The sequence below is a fragment of the Rhineura floridana genome, chromosome 18, assembly GCF_030035675.1.
Source record: "Rhineura floridana isolate rRhiFlo1 chromosome 18, rRhiFlo1.hap2, whole genome shotgun sequence".
Lineage (NCBI taxonomy): Eukaryota > Metazoa > Chordata > Lepidosauria > Squamata > Rhineuridae > Rhineura > Rhineura floridana.
Window position 1 is genome coordinate 9,049,977 of NC_084497.1, and position 26,309 is coordinate 9,076,285.

General features: G+C 44.5%; 1 protein-coding gene across 1 annotated transcript in view; it reads right to left on the bottom strand.

Annotated features, from left to right (window-relative positions):
* Positions 1 to 74: 74 nt before the first annotated feature.
* MAU2 (MAU2 sister chromatid cohesion factor) overlaps positions 75 to 26,309 on the bottom strand; it is a 32,708-nt gene continuing 6,473 nt past the window's right edge. The window contains exons 6-19 of the mRNA XM_061600626.1: positions 25,209 to 25,236; positions 22,235 to 22,390; positions 20,472 to 20,618; positions 19,472 to 19,562; positions 18,812 to 18,915; positions 12,200 to 12,277; positions 10,861 to 10,926; positions 10,585 to 10,668; positions 10,292 to 10,341; positions 10,005 to 10,082; positions 8,430 to 8,541; positions 7,062 to 7,152; positions 4,133 to 4,260; positions 75 to 3,080 (exon numbers count right to left, since the gene is read on the bottom strand). Coding sequence (XP_061456610.1) covers positions 3,006 to 3,080; positions 4,133 to 4,260; positions 7,062 to 7,152; positions 8,430 to 8,541; positions 10,005 to 10,082; positions 10,292 to 10,341; positions 10,585 to 10,668; positions 10,861 to 10,926; positions 12,200 to 12,277; positions 18,812 to 18,915; positions 19,472 to 19,562; positions 20,472 to 20,618; positions 22,235 to 22,390; positions 25,209 to 25,236 — 1,288 coding nt within the window. The 3' untranslated portion in view covers positions 75 to 3,005. The remainder of the gene's footprint in view (positions 3,081 to 4,132; positions 4,261 to 7,061; positions 7,153 to 8,429; positions 8,542 to 10,004; positions 10,083 to 10,291; positions 10,342 to 10,584; positions 10,669 to 10,860; positions 10,927 to 12,199; positions 12,278 to 18,811; positions 18,916 to 19,471; positions 19,563 to 20,471; positions 20,619 to 22,234; positions 22,391 to 25,208; positions 25,237 to 26,309) is intronic.

Genomic DNA, 26,309 nt, shown 5'->3' on the forward strand with positions numbered 1-26,309 from the left:
TACAAATGGAATTCGGAGGTTCTTCGAGTGTCCACCCTTGGCAAAAATGAACAATCAATGAAGACAAATAAAACTGGCTGTACATCTTGTTTATGTTTGCACATTATCGCTAGGAAAAGGTTAAACGCTTTTGAAAAAAGGCTAAAAGACAAAACTGTACAAATTTACTAAAGCACACTTTTTTTTTAAGTACATAAAAAGAACTCTGATCATAGAGAGTGTTTACATGAGGAGAAGAGAGTATTGTTAAAGAGTGATCCAGCAAGACCTTCTCATGCCCAAGCTGGCAGATTCCATATTTTAACTGTGCAAAGTCCCAAGTGCACATGCTCACCTAAGCTACTGTCCCAAGGAGGATTTTCTGGGGAGGTGGGACCCCTGGTTGCAACAGAGAGGCCAGTTGGGATGGGGGCAGGGGAACAGATATTATAGCAGAGATGGTAGTCTAGGTAGATCTGACCCCTCAAAGCAATTTTAATCTGCTCCCTGCCTTGGGGGGTGTGGGGGTGTCCTATCCCAACATGTGGGGAAGTTCACCCAGGTTCAATTCAGTGCTTTATTCCAAAGTTGTAATACGCATTTAAAACCTCTCAATTCTTCATGGTATCACATACGTGGCCTCCACAGAGCTATACTCGCTTCTGGTCCCTGAACCACTCTCTGGAGAACTGAACACCCCCTCAACTTTGACTAATACAGAAAATAGCCATCCTTCTCTTAAGGCCCAGACATCCAAAAAGATCCACGGCAGCAAGTTACCAATTCTGAGAGGTTTGTAGAAATGTCAAGCTCGTTGAGCTGGCTTTACTTACATCTAGCTAAAAGTTGCACAGGAAAGATCATTGGAACACTTCCCCTCCCGAGAGACAGCACGCCATAGGTGTACAGTCTATCACAGACTTTCTCAACAGCGTTGCAGACATTTGACACTCTGACTCCATTTTATCCTAAATGTAGGCTGTAGAGACAAAATGGGCCTCGAGGCATCGCAGCAGCACAAGCGACTCAAGGCTGTAGGGAAGCCTCAGTTCATTGACGTATCTGCACCTCTCCCAGGGGATAAGAGAGAGGCACAGTCTGCATTCTCATGAACTAACAAGCACTTGGAGCTTCTCTAAGGGGTTACTTCCAAACTTTCTGCTCACTCTAAACACTGCAAACAGCTTCCTGCTCAGACAATTTTTGCACATTATCAACCAGCTTTAGAAAACCTTGTGGAAGTCTGCCACAGAGCCAATGGTTTTGGGAGTCAGGCAGGGGGAATGGAAGAGCATGATTGGGGGGAAGGGGGCCACCCTGGCAGCCACTGTCAGAGTAAGAATATTCTCATTTTAAAAAATGCATGATTGAACGCTCACGTGATCTGGTTACAGAACCAACTGTTTCCTTAAAAACGCACGCACTCACAGAGCAGGGCTGCATCCCTGTGCTAAAAAATAAAATAGACGTCCTTCGCCAGGCAAAGCTGGAGTTTGCAACGTGAATAAATTATGCAAATTGACCGCCTCTGCACAATTACTTTTAGTACTTCGCAAAACATATTCCCATTTTGCTAGTCACAGGAGGGGCAAGGACACACTATCCTCCAAACACTGGAAAGCATGTTTAGTAACCCACCCACCCCCAGCGCCTGAGACCTCACAAGACAACTGCCCATATAAACACTTTCAAATATATATCTGCGGCCATTGAGGGCTAGAAACTTGTTTCTTTCAAATGTATCCTCCGCAGCTCTTAAGAGTTAGAAACTTAAAAAAAGAAAGGCAAGGTTCTCAATGTCCTGAACTTTGTGCCCAGTACTGCATTCTGCCCTTCTTCTGTTGTACCCACACGGACCAGACAGCAGCCCATCACAAATGGATCCCTGGAGCTGATCTACGCAGGAGCTCACAAAGAAAAGCTTGGCTTACTAGCCAAGCCTTCACTTCTCCTGTCTCCCAGTTCCACCAGCAAGCACAGAGGACTGGGAGGGAGAGGCAGAGTCCTTTCTGAGCAGTCCTCGCCAGAGAGGGCAAGGGGGCACTTGGCCCCAGAGGGCAGGAGTGTGGTAACTGTGGATGCCTGCATTTATGAACATTGGGCTCTACCAAAAGGAAAAGGGCAAGGCTAGCTTGTTGAGTCTGTCCTCCCACAGACAGAATGGGAAATCACTGAATTTTCCCCCCTTAGAAACAAAATAACATTTTGGAAAATGCAAAGAGCATTTAGAAGGAAAAGCAAAGAGCATTTAGAAGGGAAAGAGATTTATCTTTTCTGGGGAGGAGTAATCAACACAGCAGATTCAGGGGCTATGAGCTACTCCCCTGCATGAACTGCCACAGAGCGCTCCCTTCAAAAACACACAGCAATCATTCTCTGGAGTGCCCCACAGTCCATTTTCATTTCACACTCCTGTGCATGTTTCCCCCCACTATAGGCCAGACCAAAAATGAGGCAGCAGGTTCCCTTGTGGGGGAACACAGACCCTGTGCTGGCCGGTAGCTGCTGGACCACCATCAGTATTTCTGACAGCAAATGCCATCAAGAAAGCAAATGTAACAGCTCTGGGAATACAAGAAGGCTAAAAGAGGACCAGTTAAACTGCAGGAACGTGGCACCTTCAGGGACAGATTTTAAATCAGAAAGGTGGTAGACAGGTTTTCCCCCTAGAATACCAATACAGGTTTTCTTTTCCTTCATTAGAAAGGTTTTTCACCCCCAAATAGGAGCACTTGCCCACGTGAATTATGTAAAACCTAATTCTGGGTAACAGGAAGGGATGCATCACAACAACACGGTGCATTTATGTAGACACACGCGTATGTGATCCAGATGACCTACGCACACACACAAACCTTAAAAAGGAGCTTAGAGTGGCTGCACCACACTTGCGTGTCTATGAAACGAATCTCCAGTGCGACACCTACAAGGTGAGGCGAAGAATCCACCCTTTGTTTCTTTGTTTAAAAAGCTCAGCATTACGGGAAAAAATCCTCCTTTCCGAATGAAGGCTGCACGTCCTCCTTTCATAACAGACTGGCCAGGCTGGTGGTGGGTCCGTTCTGTGCCTGGAACTGTACAGGTGGGGGTCCATCTGTCCACTGTACGAGGCAGGAAACAAAAGGAGCAGATCAGTATGAATGGTTGGTGGGTGAGCCACGTGGGAACGTTACGACACCCTGTCAAGATCAGTACCTCCTGTTTGGCAGCCTGCATCACGGAAATGCTTGGCTTACTTTAAAAGCAGAGTTTATATAGCCATTTTGCGACTTAAAAGGTATTTTAAGAACATCAGCATCTCCCTGCTGGATCAGGCCAAAGGGCCCCACCTAGTCCAGCATCCTGTGCTCACTGTAGCCAACTAGATGCCTCTTCTGGGCAGCCCTCAAGCAGGACCTGAGCACAGCAGCAACTCTGCCATGTGCGATTCCCAGGAATGGGCATTCCCAGACAGACTGCCCCTGACAGCAGAGGGGCAACAGCCCCTGTGGCTAGTAGCCATTGATAAACAGCCATAGAGAACGAAAAGGCTAATACCCTTTTAAAGCTCTCCGAACTGGTGGCCCTTACTACCCCTTGTACCTCTTTGGGAATTTGCTCCCACAAGTCGGCAGTGACATTATTTTATTTACACCACAAAAAGGATTTCAAAGTGGTTTACAGTAAAATCAGGGCACAATATATCATGAGATGGGACTTAAAAAAAGACTGATAAAATCAATTAGCAAAATCCAAACTGCTTGGAAGCCTATTTGGGCATCAGCAGTATGTTACACGACTGCTGACAGGGTTGCTAGCCACGGGGACAGGCACAGCCATCAGGGCCTGTTCCCACTGGACTGTTCCCTCCACCCATTCCCCAGGGCCAATGTTTACATTTTTTATCATTGATTCTGGTATTTATATAGTAAGCTGCCTCAGGTGGCTTGGCAGAAAGGCAGTATAGATAAACAGGTGAACAGCAATACTGGTAATAATAATACAGATCCAGGGTAGCATCCAACATTTATCGCACTCAAGAGTGGGCCCTGCTGAAATTAAAAGACACAACTAACTTATTAATCCATTAATTCTTCAACGGGTCTACTCTGGAGGCAGAGGAAGGGGGCACCCAGGCTTTTCTACAGTGGGGGTAGCAGGTGGGAAGAAATACCGTGATGAGGTTGTGCTCTGGGAGACTGCAGGCCTCGATGTGGTCCTGGAGGAGTTGCTGCGAGAAGTTCTGGTGCATCTGCGCTGCTTCGTGGGCATCAATGGCATTCCCACACGCTTTGTTCAGATCTTGTTGAAGAGAGAGACAGAAAGGGAAAGTAGGTTAGGTGGCAAGCTCCTTTGAGGAGGGGGGTGCAACTGCCCCTCTCATCGTTTGGGAAGCACCATGTCACACCAATGGCGTAGTCTCAGGGGTGGGCAGACTTTAGGCTCGTCAGGTTTAATTTGTTTTTTTACTAGAACACCAAGATCTAGCCAACCACAGGCAGGTGAAGAAGACATATATGCAGTTAGAATCTAAAACCAACACCAGCAGCAGGATGCCTCGGAGCATGCTTCAAGTGCACGGAATTTGTTTTCAGTACCAGAACCGACCTGAGGTTACAATCCTTTTGCACAAAACTCACACTCCTGGGTTAGCTTTCTTCATCGCAGCAGCCTAATTTAGGTGGGGAAGCCTGTTTTCCCCTTGCTGTGATTGAACAGTTGGGAGTCAAGAAGTTCTTGCCCATTTACTACTGCAAAACACCCAGCGGACTTAACCAGTAGATGCCAATCTACCTTCTGCCCCCCTGTGCCCCACAATAAAGAAATAAATAACAAACAGGCATCAAAATCAGCAAGCTTTTAAAAGCAGGAGTGTTTACAAAAGAGAGAGAAATGGTAACAAAGTACTTTCTCTTCAAAAGAATAGGAATCATCAGCGTGAAAGCCCAGGTTTATGTCTGAAAAAGCCTTTGACAATCCTGGGCTGGCTGGAAGCTGATGGGAATTGTAGTCTGAAACATCTGGAGGGCACCGGGTTGGAAAACATACAGAAAGACGACAGACAGCAACACTACGACACTCATCGCATGCTGCATCCATTTCTGTTGTTTGCCTACGGCACCTGGGGACCGGCAACTCGTCTCCAAGACGTAGGATGTCAGGACCTGCCATTTTGCACATTCCAATAACTGTCCGGAGTTATCTTGGAAAGCCAATGCAGGCCAAGAGTAGACTGTGGGGTATAGTAGTTACAGCACAGGTGGGGAACATTTGTGGTCCGCCAGGGCTGATGGGAGATACAGTTCTGGGGGTCCAAAGGTTCCCCACCTCTGGCTTAGAGCGTTGGACTAGGACGGGAGAAACCTGGCTTCAAATCCTTGGCCATCCATGAAGCTCAAGAGGTGATCCTGGCCGTCACGTACTGTCAGCCTAAAGCTGCCTGACCAGGTGTTGAGAGGTTAAAATGTTACCAACCGAGGAGGGGAAGACAGAGCACATACCAGTTACATCACCTTGAGTGAAAAGTGGGTGGTAACGAATAAATGAAGGAAACACATAGGGTTGTATCCAGTTAAGTCATAGTAGACCCATTGAAATTAATGGACCCTAATAAGTCATGCCCATTAATTTGAATGGGTCTACTCTGAATATAACTTATTCAGAGTATGTAACTGCTGCCCTGGGCTCCTGCTGGGAGGAAAGGCAGGATATAAATCAATTAATAAATTAATAAATAACTTGGTTAGATACAACCCACAGATCAGGGCTGGGAAAACTGTGGCCCTCCAGACATTGCTGGACTTCCACTCCCATCAGCCTCAGCAGCCAATGGGGCCAATAGCCAGGGATGATGGTGGGAGCTGTCACCCAGCAACATCTCGAGGTCCACAACTTCCTCAGCCCTACCATACATGGATCAGGTTTTTGACTAGGTATCAGGCAATTTCATACGTTGGCAACTGTTTCCAAGTATATATTTGCTCCAAGAGGTTCAAAACCAGCCCTCTGAAGGATGTCCCAGGTGGGAGCAGGAAGCAAGGGCTGATGGAGGGACTTTTTTTGGGGGGGGGTGCCGCCACAGATTTAAACACAACTTCCAGAAACTGCAACCCCCACCTACTAACCCCAGATCTATAAAGCAAAAAGGCTCAGCATTCTGGAGCCACCCAGCCACAGAATGAGAGAACAATTCCAATGGCCTAGACAGAATTCAAAATAGAAGCTGAAGCGGAAAGGAAGGCAGCAGATATAATCTCTTTGCCTGCCATGTAGCTGAGTAAACACGGCAATAATCAATCAATCAATCAATCAATCAATCAATCAATCAGCCAGTCAGTCTCCATCCTGTGCATATCTATCTATCTATCTATCTATCTATCTATCTATCTATCTATCTATCTATCTATCTATCTATCTATCTATCTATCTATCTATCTATCTATCTATCTGGGTCACTGCAGGCAAGGTCCTTAGGAAGCCCGGGAAATGGCTGCTGCTTCATTTGTCTACCAGGAGCAAAGCTACAGCAGCCTTAAAGCCAGTGAGATGCAACTCTGCATCTGAACACAGCACCCTGAGCACCAATGGAAGGCAAACAAAGAACAACACCCACTATGTCTGGCACGGCATTAAGCGCTTGCCCTCTTTTTTCATTTCTTAAAATAAGCACTTGAGGGCTCACAGAATCCCATTCTGCATTGACTGAAGCAACGTTTGCACCCTCCGATAAAGGGGATCAGGTAGGCCCCTAGAGGAAAAGGGGAAGTTCTACTCCCACCCTCCCAATAACTAGGAAGAGCAAATAACTAGCCCAGCAAAGCGGGACCATCAGGAGGCTTGAACAGGAAAGCTTACAGCATGCAAGCAACATGCACTGGGAAGCTGCCCTCTAACCAAGCCAGACTATTTGTCTATCTATCAAACCTAGTAATGTCCACTGACTGGCAGCAGCTCTCCAGGGTCTTGGGCAGAGAGAAGAGCCGCCCCCAGGTCAGTGACTCCTAGACATGAACCTTTTCAAACGACAGATGCCGGGACTGAACCAGGGAGCTCCTGCACCAAAGCGGCTGCTCTGAGCTAGAGCTCTCTTCTCCAACACTCACCCCTCAGGAGCGCCGACGACCACAGCTGCACGGACATGTCTGGGATCTTGCTGGCCAGCTGCATGGCGGGAACCACCATGTTGTTACTCTCCTAGGGATGACAGGGCTTGGGGTCAAATGATGTGGGCAAATCGCCCTGGGATATTCCTTTTCCCTTTGCTGCAGTAGACGTCCCACCCAAATCTAACCAGATGGGGGTCACGTCTACCAAAGGAAACCTCCGAAGAATATTTGACACCCTTATTTAACTTGCCTGTGCAAGTTGGCACTTCCCCTTGAGACGGAAGAGACAGCCTGCTTACATCCTTCCTTCCCAACTGCTCCTACCTGCCCTGCAGAGCAGGCCAGTTGATTCCCAGCTATCTGGGAACTGCTGCCACCTCTTCTTTTCTTCACTCCTTTTATTTTTATTTATTTATTTATTAAATTTATTAGTCGCCCATCTGGCTGGCTGTCCAGCCATTCTGAGCGATGTACAAAATAAAAACATACAAATACATTAAAACATTAAAAATCTCAACAACAATAATAAAACCTAACCCACCCCAAAAGCCTGCCTGAAGAGCCAGGTCTTCAAGGCCCGGCGGAAGCTCATCATAGAGGGGGCATGGTGGAGATCATTTGAGAGGGATTCCACAGAGTGGGGGCCACTACTGAAAAAGCCCTCTCCCTAGTCCTCACCAGTCTAGCTGTTTTAACTGGTGGGATAGAGAGAAGGCCTTTTGAGGCTGACCTTGTTGAGCGGCATCCCTGATGATGTTGGAGGCGCTCCTTCAGATAGACTTCCCCAGACAGGAAGAATCTGGGGGGACCCAATTTAATACTTAGAATCCTGGGATCCTAGGGACAGCACTTCCCAACCTGACACTCTCTTTAGCTTACTGCAAGATCTAAAGCCAGCCCCCCAACTCTCTCTCTCCATCGCTCCCAGCAGTCCAAAGAGTCTGCCTTTCTTTAGCGTGCACCTCAAAACCCTTTTATCCAGTAGCAGGAATTCCCAAATGCCCTAGGCATGTGGGAGGTCTGAATGCCCTGAGGGTTTGGCCACCAAACACAGAGACCTGATTTCCAAATTATCTACCATTTATTAAGAACAGCAGAATTTTACAATAAAAGGAGTTCTTTAGCTCAAGTAACTAAACCACTATCTACATTCAGGCTATTGGTCTCCTCATGAGTAGCACGAGTTAAATGGTGATGCCCATTACGGAGTCTGGGACAAGCAAACCAGCTACAAAAGGACTGCACGGCTCAGCTTAGTTTTAAAGAGCCCTGTCACACACACACACACACACACACACACGTGGGCTAGACTGACAGCTGACAATGTTGACAAGAGGGTGACGGCGAAAAGATTTTGCAGCTTACCCTGTGATTCCCCAACACATAAAAGATGTGGCCCAGGAGAACGAGGGAGCATGCCGTTAAGCGGTTCAGGTCTTCCGCATTTGACATTTTCAGAGTCTCTCGCAAAAAACGCCTGTCAAAAGAGACGTGGAAGATGAAACTGCAGCCGCTACTTTTTGCCTGGTATACAGATGCGCTTTTAAAAGCTGGCTTTCAACAACAACCCTCCTGGGGACACCTCCAGAAGCTTTTGCCCACTGGATTTCTAGAGAACTATTACGGGGCAAAGCCAACTGCCCTGCAGATCTGCAAGTCTCCCACCTGCAGCTGTGCTAGAGACCTTCTGCAGGTGGCTGCCACATAAATGAATCATTTGCTCCGGGTAAGAGAATCTAGAGAAATGTACCACAAATTGGACTATTTTGAGACTTGTTCTCTAATCTCTCACTGAATCCTTACCCAAAGAGGCCCCCCTTCTCCCCCCCTTTATTTATTCTTTCACCTTTTTTGTTGGCTTTGTGCTTTATGGGGTGGTTCACAATTCTGTCACAATTTTAAAACCAACTGTCTTCCCCTTAGGGCAGGGGAACTGGATCCTGCCAGTGGGCCAGATCCTTATCTTTGCCAATCCCACTGGCCAAGGTTGAAAGGTGGGGGGGCACCCACCTGTCAATCATCAGATATCACAAGGGCGGCAGGTGGTTTTTGCTTAAGTGGACGATCAGCTGGTTGTTGGCGACTGCCAAGCCTCCTTTGGCACCGGCACGTTTTTACCTAGACTGTACTCAATATATATATGACTCGGCAGGTGGGTATGGCCAAGTCAGCCTGGCGGGCCTCATTTGGCCCACGGGCCAGAGATGCCCGACCTCTGCTTTAGCAGAAAGGGACTCTGGTGGCCACAAAGATACCAAATTTTGCTGGGAGGGGGAAAAGAGCACAGCCATCTCTCTGGAGAGAGGAACAGAGGAGAGCAGGGGCTCCCAAACGTCTTCCCCCATGGACCACTTGAAAATCGCTGAGGATCTTGGCGATTCTTCATGATTTTTCTGCTACCCGTTATAGCAATTGTAACGAGCTGTGCTAAATGCTATGCAATTTTTAATTGCATTTTTATTGTTTCTTTTATATACACTGTACAGTTCATATTGTAACACAATAAAATACAACATCAGAAATAAAAGCAGCCATAAAATACGGATAAAAATCAATATGAATACTTCACGTGATGGGTGTGTCATATCCCACAAATCCAGACAAGCCACCGACCACCTGAATGAGGCTCGCAGACCACTCATCGCCCACAGACCAGTTTGGGAACCCCTGGGGTAGGGGTCACCTTCTTAGGTGTGTGCAATCCCAGCTTTCACAGTACCAGGGAGCAAGGAGGCTTCCCCCGTTACCATTCATTCAGATGACCCACCCCATGTACAATGCCACACAGAGAGGTCGGCTGCCGAGTATCACAGAGTATCTGAGCACTGTCAAAAGCAGGCAATCCAAACTGAGTGGCACCCCAACTCCCTGCCCTCGCTTCTCTTCTCCCCTGCCCCCCCCAAGATGGAAAAGCCACCCCCCCAATCACACGTGACTCACTTGGCTTCATTGTACCTCCCTTGGAAGAAGGAAAAGAGCCCTCGGATGTAGAAGGCAGCGGCTCGCAGGCAGTGGGAGCTGCAGACAAGGCAGACACAGCAACCGCAAAGAAATGGGCATTAATGACAATGGGGGAAGGCACAGGACTGGCACCCCACACTTCCGCTGCACATACACAGCACTCATCTCAGGGCCCGCAACGGCTTTTAAGCAACTGCTCGCATCAGGCAGTCACTAGTACTAACCCCCCAAATGTAATTGTTCTTAAGCATAACTGGTACACGTACCTCACGGGGAAGTTGTGATCTGGGTTTATCCTTTCCAATAAACTGTAAAGCTACAGTAAAGGAGCAGAGAATGAGATTAACATTCACCAACACACGCTACAGGACAGCAATGGTGGGGAACCTGCTGTGGCCCTCCAGATGTTGCGGGACTCCAACTCCAATCGTCGTCCCTGACCATTGGCCATGCTGGCTGGCTGCATGGGGGGCGGGGCGGTAACAGGAGTTGGAGTCCAACGATATCTACACCCACCGCTGCTTTGAGGAGAGTGCGGCACTGCAGCCAAGGCTCCTACCTCCTGGTGCCGATTCCCCTCCCTGATGTAGACGCTGGCCAGGTTCGTCACGATGAAAGCCCACAATTCCTGATGGGTGGTGAGCTGCAGAAGGGGGGGCAGAAACACGGGCCTGGTCAAAGCGGGGATCATTGTCGTTGTTTCACAACTCACAGCAGTTTGACGCAAGCCAGGATTTTCCATTTTGTTAATTAACTGGGTTTGAAGGCGAGTCCCTTGGCAAAGCATACCAGCTCCCAACTCTCTGTTTTTCCATGACGCTGCCTTCAGCCTTACCCGGAGTGCCGTGGTGAACTGAGCTTCTGCGTTGTCCATGCAGTTTACGGAAATGCAGTACAACCCCTTCAAGAGAAAACAGAAATTATGTCCCAATGCCTCTAGAAAAAGGGGCGAGGGGGAGAAGAGGAAACAGGATACAGGTATAAACCCCCCTCTGCATGAAATGAGATGCAAAATTGAAAAATACGTGCTTGAATGCTTGTGAACCCAAGCCCTGCCCTCAACCCTCCGAAGAAACAGAACAGGGACAGGGACCCAGTGGCCCTCCTGCTGTTACTGGACTCCACCATCCATCAGCCCCAGCCAGCAGGGCCAATGGTCAGGGATGATGTCGGGATTGTAGCTGAGGGCCACAGATATCCCCCAGCCCTGGAGCAGAAGATGCCAGGAGAGGAGGAAGCGTATCCTGGCACCTCTGCTGTAAGCCTGTCTGCGAGTCGGACTGCAGAATGCCACAACCCATTCACCCGCCCCAGACACACGCAGTCCATGTGATTCTGTTTGTTGTCAGTGCTGGTGTCGTTACAGGGAAAAAAACCCATTTCCCTGAAAAGACTTGCTTTACACTCAAGCCTTATTCCTGGGGGGTTTCCTGAACTTTGGATCCGCCACAGCCCTACGCCCCTCTTGCTGCCTAGAGACAAGGGTGCAAAGCCATCAAGGAGACCCGATTGTCTTACTCTCGTACCATCTGGAGGTTTGAGCAGTCGCCTGACTTCAGGGGAGCTCTTCTCAGGAAAAGCTCAAGCAGCGCTGAAGTAAATGTTCCTTGGGAAGCGCTGCGGAAGGGGCTTAGCCGCCATGCCTGCAAAGCCTCTTTGATCCAAGCCCTGTCTTTACCTGCCCTCATGTCAGGTGTAGGGCAAGTGGCCATGGCTTTGCCGGCCTCGCAGGCCAAATGGGGAGATCTGATGGGCCCAAACAGACCCACGGGCTGGAGGTCCCCCACTGTGGAGCACAGGTGGGCAAACGGCAGCCCACCCCCTCCTGAAGGTACCCCATTCTTCCATTCCTCCCTTGAGAGGAAAGTCGTTCCTATCCATTTATTCAAATTTCTCTGGCTTTTAGAACTCCCGCCTGCCCAATGTGCTTTCAGAACAAGGGGAAGCGGCAGTAAAAATAAATTAAAAAATTAATTGATGGGAGCTACTTTCCCCCCTGGTTGCATGGCTAAGGGAAAAGGTGGCTTCTGCTGTGTGCGTGAGTCACACTAACAGTGAGAAAGGAATTACTTTCACTTGCTTTCCAGGAGAGGAGGTGTACTGGTCTGTTGAACTAAATAAAAAAGAAATCTGTGTATTTAAGAGTAACCCCATGAAGCTCAGGTTATACTCACCAGAAGAGTGTGCAGCTGAGCCGCGTGATTTGAAAAGAGCCGGGGAGACTGCTGGCAGAGCTGGCAAACCTGTGAGATCTTTGGGGAGACAACCCCCAGGGAGAATGCATTATTTTAATGCAGTGTCATGGGTTTCTTTCCCACACCATCTCGCCCGCCCTGCTCAGAAGGGGCCGCTCCCACCCTTTGCCTGCCATTCCCATGCCACCACTTGGCAACCCCAGCCACGTTTTTGCTTGGTGCATTTCGCCACGTCACGTTTGTGGTGGTGCTGCAGTAAGACAGCCCTCCTCAAGACGACAAAAAAGCCAGAGAGGACACTATACTAGGGAAACACAACTGCCCCTCTATTTATCAAGCTGTCTTTCAAAAGCCAGACCAGAACCTCTGTGGAAATGATCCGGCAGAGGAAGTAGTGCTGGCTGGTGGTTGTCTCTGAGGGAGCTCTGCCTCAGAGGAAGCTTTTTTCAGGTTAAAAGCCAGCCAAGAGGAATCTTGGACTGGCTTAAATGTTCTCCAAGGTATAGGAGAACCGATCAGATTTTCCACAAGACTTCGTTGAGCTGTCGGCGGCTGGAATTGATCAGGAAATTCCTGAGATAAGAAGGCATGCCGATCGGCTGAAGACGGAGTCAGGATTTCCACGCAAGCTGTACTGGAAAAAAGCGAAGCGTTCTTTTTTCTTCTTAAAAAAAAACGTTCTTAACCAGCGAGCCTACTTCTGTCTAAATCTTATCATTCGGCTTAAATTACTGCAATAAAAGGGATTTGTTTACGAATCAGCAACTGAGAAACCTGGGTGAGTCATACTTTTTCTCTTTTAAATATAATTAAGGAAGAAAGAAAATGTAAACAACTTATATACTTTTTTTACGACAAAAAGCTGGCCTGAATTTGGAGTTTTAAAGTTTAAAAACGGATGAGAGGTAATTATTATATTTTGGACTATTTTTCTCTTTGGACTATTTCTCTTTGGACGAATCTGCTGCTCGTATATGTTACTAATCGTTTGGTGTTGGGAACCAGAATTGTTTTGCATTCTTGGATGTAGATAAGAACTGTGCTGTGCTGGCTGGACTTCAATAACAGGCCTGGAATATTAACTCTTTTGTTGGTGGAGGAAAAAAAAAAAGAAATAAGACTGCCTCTAGGTTTTGAAACAGTGATTAATATCAGAAATTAAAGGCTTCTCTTGAAAATGACAACTAGAAAAGCAACTAAGGCCCAGGAGCGAAGAGGTTCTACTGATCCACAGGAAGGGGCTATACCCCCAGATATGTTTCAAAAAATAATGGAAGGGATTAATGATATAAAACAGGAAATGAAAACTGAACTGACAGATATAAAAGACTATATTAAAACACAAGTGGATGAGATCAAAGGGACAATTGGGCAAATAAAGGAGGATGCAAAAAACACTAAAGAAAAGGTACAAATCTTGGAGAATAGAACAGATATATTAAATCTGGAATTAGAAAAAAACCTGGATTATATGGCTGTGACTGAAATGAGAAATAAAGAACATTGTTTGAGATTCCGTGCAATTCCTGAGGAAACAGGTGAAGACATCAGAGATAAAATTGTTAATGCTCTAGTAAAATTTCTGGATTTGAATGAAGATCGGATGGAATTTGAAATAGACAAAGTGTATAGAATTAATTCCAGATATGCAACAATGAATAAAATTCCAAGAGATGTGCTTGTTCATTTTATAAAGAAGACGACCAGAGATATGGTATTACAGCAACACTTTAAAAATACCTTTAAAATTGATGGTAAGGAAATACTGGTGATGAAAGAAATTCCTATTAGACTTTTACGTAAAAGAAAAGAATATGCTTTCCTTACAGAGAAACTTAAGCAACGCAAAATTCAATTTAGATGGGATGTTCCAGAAGGAGTGATCTTTACATTCAGACAACAGAAATATAGATTGAATACTGTTCAAAAAGCAAGGGACTTCTTGAGAAAAGCTTCAAAAGACATGGATGAAGATAAACTCAAAGATATGGATATAATTCCTGGGAAACAAAGTCAACAAAGATATGCAGAGGAAGGGAAGGAAGATGGTGGATTAAAAGGAGCATCAGGCACATTTTAAAATACACGCTTAAAGATGGATTACAAATATCTAACTTGGAATATAAATGGAGCCAATACGGCGCAGAAGAGAAAGAAAGTGTTTCATTATTTGAAAAAATTAAAATTGGATATAATTTGTTTACAAGAAACTCATATTAAGAAGAAAGATTCCAAATATTTGATTTGTAAAAATTTGGGTGAAGAATTTATTTTGGCTGGACCAAAAAAAAAAAATGGAGTTGCTCTCTACATTAACCCACAATTGCTTCCTAAATTGGTATTACTGGATGATAGTGGTAGATTTGTGGGGGTTGAAATTACTCTACAGGGTACAAACATTTTGATAGTGGGTATCTATGCCCCCAATGAAGATAAAACAAGGTTTTACACAGGACTTATGGAAAAATTGTCAGAGTTTTCATATGACCATTGGTGTGTTATGGGTGATTGGAATGGGGTAATCTCACCAAAAATTGATAGGCTTTCTGAAAAAAATATCAAAGAGACACAGGGTAAATTACCGAAGATTTGCTTTGAACTGATGGAAAATTTAGAATTGGTGGATACCTGGAGATATATAAATGATAATGCAAAGGAATTTACTTATTTCTCAGAAAGACACAAAACATTCTCGAGGATTGATATGATTTGGATGTCTAAAATTTTAGCGAAGGATACTTTTAAAATGGATATATTACCAAAAACTTTTTCGGATCATAACCCTGTTATATTAACTTTAAAAAAGAAAAATCTTGGATTTAGATGGAGACTAAATGAATCTTTATTACAGAATGACAAAGTAGTACAAGAATGTAAGAAGAAATTAAAAGAGTTTTTTGAACATAATTTACATAAAGGAACAAGTGAAAATATCGTTTGGGATACAAGTAAGGCATTTATGAGGGGATATTTTATTAAATGTAACTCTGAATTAAAAAAAAAGAAACAACAGAAAATGCAATTAATTTTGGAAGAAATAAAACAAAAAGAGGAAGAATTGAAAAAGAATCCAACTAAAGTTTCTATTGTAAATCAAATTAAAATGTTACAGAAGCAAGTATCAATGCTGACAGTTAGAGAAATTGAAAGAAAACTAAATTTTGCTAAACAAAGGACTTTTGAATTTGCAAATAAACCTGGGAAATGGTTAGCATATAAATTAAGAAAAGAACATCAAAAAAATATTATTTTAAAGATACAAGAAGGAGATGAGACGTTGACAGATAATGTAAAAATTAAAAAGATTTTTCATGAATATTATTCAACATTGTACAAATGTCAGGAAATTCCATCTGAAAAAATAGAAGAGTATATATCTAAACAGAATTTGCCTAAAATTACAGACTTTCAGAGACAAGCTATTAATGGCCCTATTACGTCAAGAGATATCTGAAGCTATAAACAAAATTAAATTAGGAAAGGCACCAGGACCAGATGGGTTATCTGCAATGTATTATAAATGTTTGGAGGAAGAACTCTTACTACCTTTACAGTCTACAATGAATCTTATTCTGCAAGAGGGAAAGATACCGGATAGTTGGAAAAATGCTAATATAACATTAATACCTAAAGAGGAGCAAGATTTAACTAAAACAAAAAATTATCGACCAATATCTCTATTGAATAATGACTATAAAATTTTTACAATGATCTTGGCAGAAAGATTGAAAATAATATTGCAACAATTTATTCAGGAAGATCAATCAGGGTTTTTACCTAAAAGACAATTACGTGACAACGTCAGGAATGTCTTGAATGTCTTGGAATATTTAGAACAACGAAATGATAAACAAGCAGCTTTGATTTTTTTAGATGCTGAAAAAGCATTTGATAATTTGAATTGGAAATTTATGTTTCAGGTTTTGGAGCAAATGGATTTTGGAGACAATTTTATAAAATGGATTAGATCGATTTATACATCTCAGAAGGCTCAGATAATTGTTAACGGAGATTTAACGGATTCATGTGAAATACAAAAGGGTACAAGACAGGGATGTCCTTTATCTCCCCTTTTATTTATTCTGGTCTTAGAAGTGCTGCTTAGAGATATAAGGCAAGATAAAAGAATTTCGGGATTAAAGATAAAAAAAGAAGAATATAAATTGAGAGCATTTGCTGATGATTTGATAATTGTACTAGAAAATCCTTTGGAAGGAATTAATGTATTGATGGACAAATTAAAAGAATTTGGACCGTTAGCAGGATTTAAGATTAACAATCAAAAAACAAAGATGTTGGTGAAAAATTTAACTTTAAGGGAACAGAAAGTGTTAATGGACAAGACAGATTTTACAATAGAGAAAAAGTTGAAATATTTAGGTATCATTATGACAAATAAAAATTCAAAGTTGTTTCATAATAATTATGAAAAATTATGGACAGAGATTAAGAAAGACTTGCTAAAATGGGATAAACTACAACTGTCATTAATGGGTAGAATATCTGTGATAAAAATGAATGTATTACTGAGAATGATGTTTTTGTTTCAAACAATACCTGTAATATCCTCTGATTTACCTTTTAAACAATGGCAAAAAGATATCTCTAAATTTGTATGGCAAGGAAAAAAACCAAGAGTTAAATTTAAACTACTACAAGATGCCAAAGAAAGAGGAGGACTGGGATTACCAAATCTGAGACTTTATTTTGCTGCCTGCTGTCTAGGATCTTATTGAGGAATAAAAGACTATTGGATTTGGAGGGTCATAATTTGAAGTGGGGATGGCATGGATATCTATGGTATGACAAAGTAAAAGTAAATGTAGACTTTAACAATCATTTTATAAGACGTCCTCTGTTGAAAATATGGAATAGATATAAACCAAGGTTTTATTCGAAAATACCATTATGTGTCTCAAGCCAAGAAGCGTTTTATAGAAGAGAAATGGCTGGAAAAGAGAAATGGTTAACTTATCAAGAACTATTAGAAAATGTACATGGAGAATATATAATGAAAGAGAGAGAACAACTGACAAAGGAAGGATATAGTTTTCAATGGTTCGCCTATTTACAATTGTTAGAAAGATATAAAATGGACAAGAAAATGTATGGGTTTGAAATAAGTAAATCTGATTTTGAAATAGGATTGTGTACAAATGATGAAAATATAATTGCGAAAATGTATAAACTCTTATTGAAAATGGATATGGAGGAAGAACAAGTAAAAGAGTGTATGGTAAAGTGGGCAAAAAAATTTGGTTATAACATACAAATGGATCAATGGGAAAATATGTGGAAAAAAGGTTTGAAATTTACACTATGTTATAATCTTAAAGAAATTTTTTATAAAATGATGTACCGTTGGTACATGACTCCAGAAAAGTTGTCAAAAATGTATAGTAATGTTTCTAATGTTTGTTGGAAATGTAAACAACAAGAAGGATCATTTTATCATATGTGGTGGTTGTGTAAAAAGGCAAAATCATTTTGGGCACAGATAGGTAGGAAGATGCAAAAAATTCTAAAGATAAATATTCAGTCAAAACCAGAATTTTTTTTATTGGGTTTTATGGATAAACAAATAGAAAAGAAATATGGAAGAATAATATTGTATATGATTACGGCAGCAAGATTATTATATGCACAAAAGTGGAAAATGGAATCAACACCAACAATGGAAGAATGGCTATTGAAATTAATGGACTTAGTAGAAATGGATAAATTGACATGTTTACTTAGAGAAAAATCGACAGATACATTGCTTAAGGAATGGAAGCCTCTCTTAGACTTTTTGTTGAAAGATCAAAATAAAATGATGATACTGGGATTTGACGATTAATTAAGACAGCTTATGGAGAAAAGGGATTCTGTATGTATACATTAAGGGACAGGTTTGATGTATATTATATACTTATAGCTGATCTGCGACAAATCGGAAGTCAACTATTTTATTTTTATTTTTTGTTGTTGTATTGTTATGTCTTTTTGACTTTGTTTTGTTTGTTTTTGGAAAAATTTGAATAAAAATTATTAAAAAAAAAAAAAAAAAGGAAATGATCCGGCAGACAGGGTGGGGAACCTTGGGCCTGGAAGCAGCCCTCCAGTCCTCTCTATCTCGCTCCGGAACACTCCTCAAGGCCACACCCCTCACTGGTCCTGCTTCAGACCGCCCTTGAGAGTTTCTGCCTGGCTGGGATGTGTCCTTGAACTCCGATCAGGCCTCCTGCTTGCCTGGTTGGAGGACAGAGAGGGTTGTGCATGCAGAAAGCAGCCGGCTGCATTAAGACAAAGCGTAATTTGTTGCTCCACTTTTGTCTCTGGCCCCGCTCATCACCACCAGCATGTCCCCTGGAAGGTTTCCCAGGTAAGAATGCAGCCCTTGGGTTGGAAAAAGGCCCCTACCCCGGTCCTAAGACAGCCTTCACCAGGCTGGTGCCCTCCTGATGTTTTGGGCCCTAACTCCCATCAGACCCAGCTATTCTCAGCACTGCTGCGTGTCCTGCAAGCACCACAGATCATAGTGCCACACGCTCCTCTGCCCTCAACCAATGCGAAGAAAAGGCACCTTCGAAGACAAAAGCCAGCCTTTACCTCCTGGAGGGCTGTGGCCTTGTGACCCGTCACAAGGCGGCACATGATGATGTGCTCCAACAAAATCACTTGGAAGGAAGACAAGATGGGGCTGCAGTCCAGCACTGGGAAGAAAAAAATGGCATCTTTTGTGTGGGCGGAGAGGAAGGGAAAATCACCCACAGCAGCCTCTCCTATGGCAAGTAGGAGGAGCCATCTCAGGACAGTCTTGATGGCATGCTCAAGCCCGCTGAACCCCTCCTTGGGCTGGCAAAGCCACCCTCTGGCCCAGCCTCCCTTCCATCGGGGTGTGTGTGAAGCATGCTACAAAGGAACCTGCCGCAAGTGGTTAGGCAAGGGGCCCTTGTATTTCTCAAGCCACATGGGGGGGGAAGTGGAGGGGAAGGAAAACGGGCCTTGTGCAGAGGTGCTCACAAATAGATCTTGGCTGGATGAATCACAGCTGAGTTGGCGATACAGAATAATAATTTAAAAGTTAGCATGATATTTACTGGTGGTGGGTTGGAGAGGGGGACTATTGTTGCCCATAGGGGAGGGGATTCCCCACCCCCAAAAAGGAATGGCTGTGATAAAGGGCACGGATGCGGGAAAAGAAAAAGGACCTCCGTTGGCAGAGAAATGAAAATGCAGGCAGGCAAAAATATATTTCCCGCTTCTCACTTTTGAGTTTCTCCAGCTGCATGAGCGCCTTGTCCGTGTATTTCTGTGCCTTCTCCAAGTATCCAGCCTGCATGGAATGCATCACGGTCACCTGGGCAGGGAAGACAAGAACGCCCTTTTGCTGTAGCTTTGCAAGAGAACCAACCGACCGACCAAGAAAAGGTCTCTTGCTCTTCCCCCACAGCAGGAAGAACACGACTGGCTATCACAGGAAAGGCTATGAAAGACAGTTATCATGGGCTGTTAGAGAGGCAGGGAGAGAAGGGAGCCACCTGCTCTGTTTGTGTGCTTCAAAAGCACAGTGGGGCGCCTGGATCTCTTTCTCCGTGATGTTCATCCAGAAACGCTTCTCCTCAAATGGACGGTTATCTCCCACACACACAAACACAATTCAAGGCCGACGGATCTTCTCATGCTGAGTCAGACCGCTGCCCATCTGGCCCCGAGGTGCCTACTCCTGACTGGCAGCAGAGTTCCAGGGGTCTCCGCAGGCCACGGAGCGGGACCTTCCCCATCACTAGCTGCCTGCAGATGTGGGGACTGAACACTGAGCTACGGGGGCTGAGCTGTGGCTCTCCCTGCCTGCAGAGGGTCCCGGGTTCAATCCCTCATGGCACCTCCAGGTAGGCCGGGGAAAGATTCCAGGGCCATTGAGGCGGTGTGACCTGGAGACAGGCCCTTAAGCGTTTTGCCTCCTCTGTGGCTGGTAAGAGTGACAGCCATTGGGCTGTATCCAGCTACATTATACTCAGGGGAGACCCACTGAAAGTTATGGACCTGTTAGTCATGTTTCCAATGGGGTCTACTCTGAGTAGGACTGACACTGGATGTAACCCATTGTTTTGGCCTCCCCTGCCACGTGCCCCCGGAAGGCTTTTCACGGAGCAATGCAGTGCTTGGGGCTGAGAAGGCTAGACAGGGCCCAGTCACGGGGCCTGGCACAGCTTCCTCGGATGCGGCCCGACTCTTCGGTTCCCAGGAAGCCCAGCAAGCACCTCACCAGGTAGACCAGCACACACATGTGCTCCTTGGGCAGCCAGTGGAAGAGATCTGCCGGGTTGCTGGGCAGAATCTCATCGTCGTGGAGGGTGGAGATGGTCTGGATGCACTGCTGGAGCTGCTTCAGGCATGGCTTGACACTCTTCACCTGGTGAGAAGGAAGAGGCTGCCTCAGCAAAGGAGACACGATCCCCTGCATGACTAAGCGAACACGGGCCAGGGAAGGGGGCCCTCCCTTGTCTTTCTTTCCTATCTGTCTCCTTCCGTTCTTCTCTCCCCTTTCCAAAGACATTGTGGCACCACTGAGGGAGGTACAGGCCACGATCTGACCTGTGGTCCAAGCATCTAACAGATTTCTAATCGGACACGTCTCCTATCTGTGAATCATGGCAACAACCTGACAAGATGGTTGAGGCCAACATACAGCGCTGTATCCAACTCAGTAGTCATCATAGAATCATAGAATAGTAGAGTTGGAAGGGGCCTATAAGGCCATCAAGTCCAACCCCCTTACTCAAGAGTAAACCCACTGAAATTAATGGGCCTAAGTTAGCCATCTCCATTAATTGCAATGGGTCTATTCTGAGTAGAGCCAAAGTTTGGTTATATAGCCAACGATTCATGCCAGGCTCAACCGACTGACCCATTCTGGCCACAAGGGGCACAAATGTTTTAAACAGATGATTCAAGGCTGGTATTTTTCAAGGGGATATTTCCCCAGATAGCAGTTGTTGAGTTTTTGGGGGGCGGGGAGTGTACTTTTTGAAGGGCTGAAGTAATTTACACATTCTGGGGTCTATCCAAGTTCTACTCAAAAGTAGACCCACTGAAATTAATGTGCCTAAGTGAGTCACGTTCCTTAATTTCAATGGATCTTTTCCGAGTATGTCTAAAGTTGGATACAACCCTCTGGTTTTTGAACATTTATCTGCTTATGTTGTTTATTGTGATGAGCCCCGAGATCACATGTGATACGCGTTAGGAAATGCACCTTATAAAATCAATCAACAATAAAATATTTTTTTCTATCAAAGCAAAGCCCTGCACCCCAAAGCCTCTCTGGAGTGTTCAGTCTCTGTAACAGATGTGAGGAACCTTTGGCCCTCCGGATGTTACTGGACAGCAACTCCCATCATCCTTGGTCATTGGCTTTGCTGATCGAGGCAGATGGAAGTTGTCATTCAGCCACATCCAGAGGGCCAAAGCTTCCTCATACCTGCTCAAGAATAACATTGGAACCATCTGGTGGCAACAGCTTCACAGTTACGCAGTCATATGGTCCCAGGCTGTGGTCTGTAGGCACATGAGGCCAGCTCCCTGCTGAAGCTAAGCAGGGTCAGGTCTGGTCAGTGGCCCAAACATAAACAACATATAGAGATTCCAGGGCCCAGAGAAAAAAACTGAATCCGTTCTGCAGGCTGCCAGCCCTGCTTAAACAGTAAGGGTCGCATCCAGGATTAGTCCTACTCAGAGGAGACCCAATGAAATTATTATTATTTATTAAATTTCTATCCAGCCCTTACTCCAGAAGGAGCCTGGCGGGGAAATGAATGAATGAATAAACCGAAGTCTACTCTGAGTAGAACTTTGCTGGATGCTACCTAAAGGCTGTGATCCTAACCCAACTTACCTGGGAGTAAGCCCCGCTGAATTCAATAGAGACGGCTAGGCTTGCGCTGCAAGGCTCTTTCCTCAAAGCGCCGCAGGGCACTGGCGGGGGTGGAGGGAGGAAGTACTTGGACCCCTCTAAGCGCTTCCACTGACCTGACCGGCGTCCAGGTAATGCGTCACCTGCAGGACCAAGAAGAAGACCCGCAACGACTCCTTCTGGATGGGATTCCCCTGCCAATTCTCCACTATCTGCCCGCACAGCGTCAGCAGTGGGTGCACCTCTTGCAGCTTCCTCTCCATGAGGAGCAGCTGCCAGGGAGAAAAAAGGGAGGGACGGGGGAGGGGGGATAGTTGCAGTCAAAAGGGGAACTTAAGATGCTTCAGCCAAAGTAACCCCAAACCCATCCCACGTCTGCGTTAGAAGAATTATAATCCTGCTTTGTAGGATTAGGGAGGGGCCCTCTCTGGAGCATATCTGATAGATGTTACTAACTCCAAGTTAAAGCATCCTTCCTGACGGAGTAGTAACAACAATGGAATTTCCTAAGAGAGCTGTACGAGAATGAGACCAATTCCCTGGGGAGGTGATGGGCTCTCGGACACTGGAGACATTTAAGAGGCAGCTGGACAGCCACCTGTCGGGAATGCTTTAATTTGGATTCCTACACTGAGCAGGGGGTTGGACTTGATGGCCTTAGAGGCCCCTTCCAACTCTACTATTCAATGCTTCTAGGAGCCTCTTGAATGTCTCCAGTGTTGGCGAGCCCACCACCTCCCTAAGTCATTGGTTCCATTGTTGTATGGCTCTAACAGTTAGGAAGTTTTTCCTGATGTTCAGCTGAAATCTGGCTTACTGTCACTTGAGCCCATTATTCCGTGTCCTGCACTCTGGGATGATCGAGGAAAGATCCTGGCCCTCCTCTGTGTGGCAACCTTTCAGGTACTTGAAGAGTGCTGTCATATCTCCCCTCAGTCTTCTCTTCTCAAGGCTAAACATGTCTATTTACTTAAGTCTCTCCACATAGGGCTTTGTTTCCAGTCCCCTGATCATCCTTGTCAGTCTCCTCTGAACCTGTTGAGCAACATCTGGGGGGGGCAGAGATCCCCCAATCCTCTTTCTTGTTCTTTTTTCCAAAAATATTTTCTGGTCTCCCAAAAACCTGTGTTCTCCCAAGTCTAATGCAAGCAGAATCACACCCAAGCACCAGAAACAGAAGGACTGACAGGCAGACGTATTTTATTTGGACTGTCATCCAACTGAAACAAAAATCTGTGCCCAATTTATTATACGAGTTTTAAGAGATCAGTCTGTTGATTAAATTTCACGTATGGTAAATGTCAATTGTTCTGAAGCAACCACAACCTACTTTCAGGATATAATTGGAGACATTTTTTTGTTCCAAAAAGCTTTTCCAGCTGGATGAAAAGGTTTCTATTCTTTGTAAACCCTCCGTTTGTGTGTCTACTGTTTGGAATTCTCTCCCCTTAAATATTAGACAGGTGCTGTCTCTTTTGTCCTTTCAGTGCTTACTGAAGGCGTTCCTCTTCCAACAAGCCTTTTAAGTAGATACCTTATCCTAGTCTGCATCTGAACTGGAATTGTTTTTAATATGTTTTTAGTTCTTAATCATTTATTTGCCACCCTGGGCTCTCTTTGGGAGAAAGGATGGGATGTATATTTAACAAACAAATAACTTTTAATAATAATAATATTGTTTTAAAAACTATTTTAGCTGTTTTTCCGGTATGTCTGTAAACTGCCTTGAGACATATATGAAAGGCAATTAATAACAATGGGCCTACTATGAGTTGAATACAACCAAAAGTCTTAAAAGTAACTTTAGACTTGTGTTGCTTTGCCAAACTATTTCCAAACTTCATTATTTTACATGGAAGCACAACTAGAACTCAAGGCTTCTGTTTTGAAACACAACATTTGTTTAAAAATGTTTCCCTGCCATCCTATTTGGATTTCAAGGCAGTGTTGTACGATTATAAACCTGCAGGATTGGACCGTTTAGTTCCAGATTTATTTATTTATCTTCATAAGGAATCAAGCAATACTGAGCTAGATGGATCAAGGGTCTGACTGAACGTAAGGCAACTTCTTATGTTACTTCTATCTTAAATGAACGGGTAGCATGGTGGTGCCCTCCAGAGGTTGTTGTTGGCTGGAACATCCAATAGTCAGGGATGAAGGTTCCTCATCCGTAATCTATTAAGTAGCATCCTCTACCGCATACAAGGAAAACCTCTATTTTAGAAGAGTCATTCCCACCAGAGACATGAGTCCCCCCCTTCCCTGTCCCAGAGGAACTACTTATTTCAAATGCAAATTCTATGTATTTCTAGTGTGTAATTCTTAGAAGAGTGATGGGTTGCATGCAATGCTAATTCTACACCCATTGAAATTACTGGACTTACATCAGTTGGGTCCACTGATTTCAATGGGTCTACTCTGAAGCACGACTTTTAGTCGGCTACAATCCTATGTTGTACTTCTGTGCAAATTCTGAATTGAAAAGTGCACCTGGGGTTGGACTTTCTCAAAGTCTTGATGGTGAGTTAGGGTGAGATTTATTTATTTATTTATTTATTTATTTTATTTATATACCGCCCTAAGCCCAAGGGCTCTCTGGGTGGTGTACATAACAATAAAACAATCAGAAGATATATAAATACAATAATATAATGGAATCAAACCAAACAGACGTAAACAAAAATAATCAAAGCAGCAGCAAAATACATCAATAAATATTAATAGTACACATTAAAATGCCTGGGAATATAAAAAGGGTTTCACCTGGCGCCGAAAAGATTGCAGCGCTTGGGATTTGGGATCTCAGAAGGCCTCTGCTGTATATGTGATTTAGGTCTGGAAAACATGTAACCTACCAGACATTGCTGGACCATCAGCCACGCTAACTACTGGGAGTTGGAGTCCAATGACATATGGAGTGCTGGCTTATTGGAGGGGGTGGCTTAATGTGGCTTCTAGAAAGCCACAGTCAACCTCCTCTCCGCTCTAGCTATACATCAGTGAAGAGAGCAAGCCCTGACTGCAGCTTTGCAATCTAGCAAGTCTTGAATTCTTTTAGCTCTTACTCCAAACACCAACACAACTTACCATGCCTTTACTCAGCAGGAACAGGGCTCTGAAAGAAAAGAGTAACAAACTGGAGATTCTGAAACACAGCAGAGACCTCCACAAGCACAGCTGGAAATTGCCTCCAGCCCCCTCACTCAAGAGGCTGACAATGACAAGAAGATTTCCCCTGAGGCTCCTTGTTGTAAGGAGGTTATTTGTCCTTCTGCAACACCCAGACCTAGAGTGATGTGATAGAGAAGATCAGTCCTCCCAAATGCCAACTGCATATGTAACCCAAGGCGGCGGCGGCAGCAGCCGTGAAGAAGAAGAAGGTTATCAGGCACACTCGGAGGAACAGAGGCATGCAGAAGTAGAAAAGGAGTTGGGCGTGGGGGACCAAGATGTCAAAAAAGAAAAAAGCAACAACCCAAAGCAGCCCAGTAAGAATTGGCACCAAATGTTGCGTGTTATGAGAACAAAATATAGGAAAGGGAGGAGGAAAATGGAATGGAGTATTTATATAGTTTTATAAATATATTTATATACTGGCAATTCATATAAAATATCAAAGTAGCGTACAGAATATACAATAAGACACAGAACACCATACAAACAATACAAATAAATCATTAAAATGACTTGCTAATCAAAGTAAAGTTTACAGAGCTCCGTAGGTTTGTTGGCATAAAAAGGTCTTCAAGAGATGCCTGACAGTTAACAGTGAGGCTGCCTGCCGATTCTCCGGGGGAGGGGGACCCCACAAGGACACTGGGTACAGGTGACACTAAAATGCCCAACTTCTGGTTGAGGCCTCTGTAAAAGTATCCTGAAAGAAGGTGTGGTTGATTGGCAGTTTGTGATCAGGTATATGGAGGTCTGTTGCTGAAAGGGGCGAGGGGAAGGGGCAGCATATCTGGAGCCCATCACAAAAGACCTGGGACTCAGCCCCCTGGGTCCTCCAGCAACATGTCCCGGAACAACAGAAAATGTATGCAAGTGGGCTAACGCAGCCTGCAGCCAAGGAAGCCGCACAATTCTTAGAGACATTTAAAACAAATTAGAAACACTATCCTGGGAATTTGATCTAGCAGCGCGTGCCTGGCCCCCAAGACCCCACCAATTTTGGTGGCAGCTGATCAG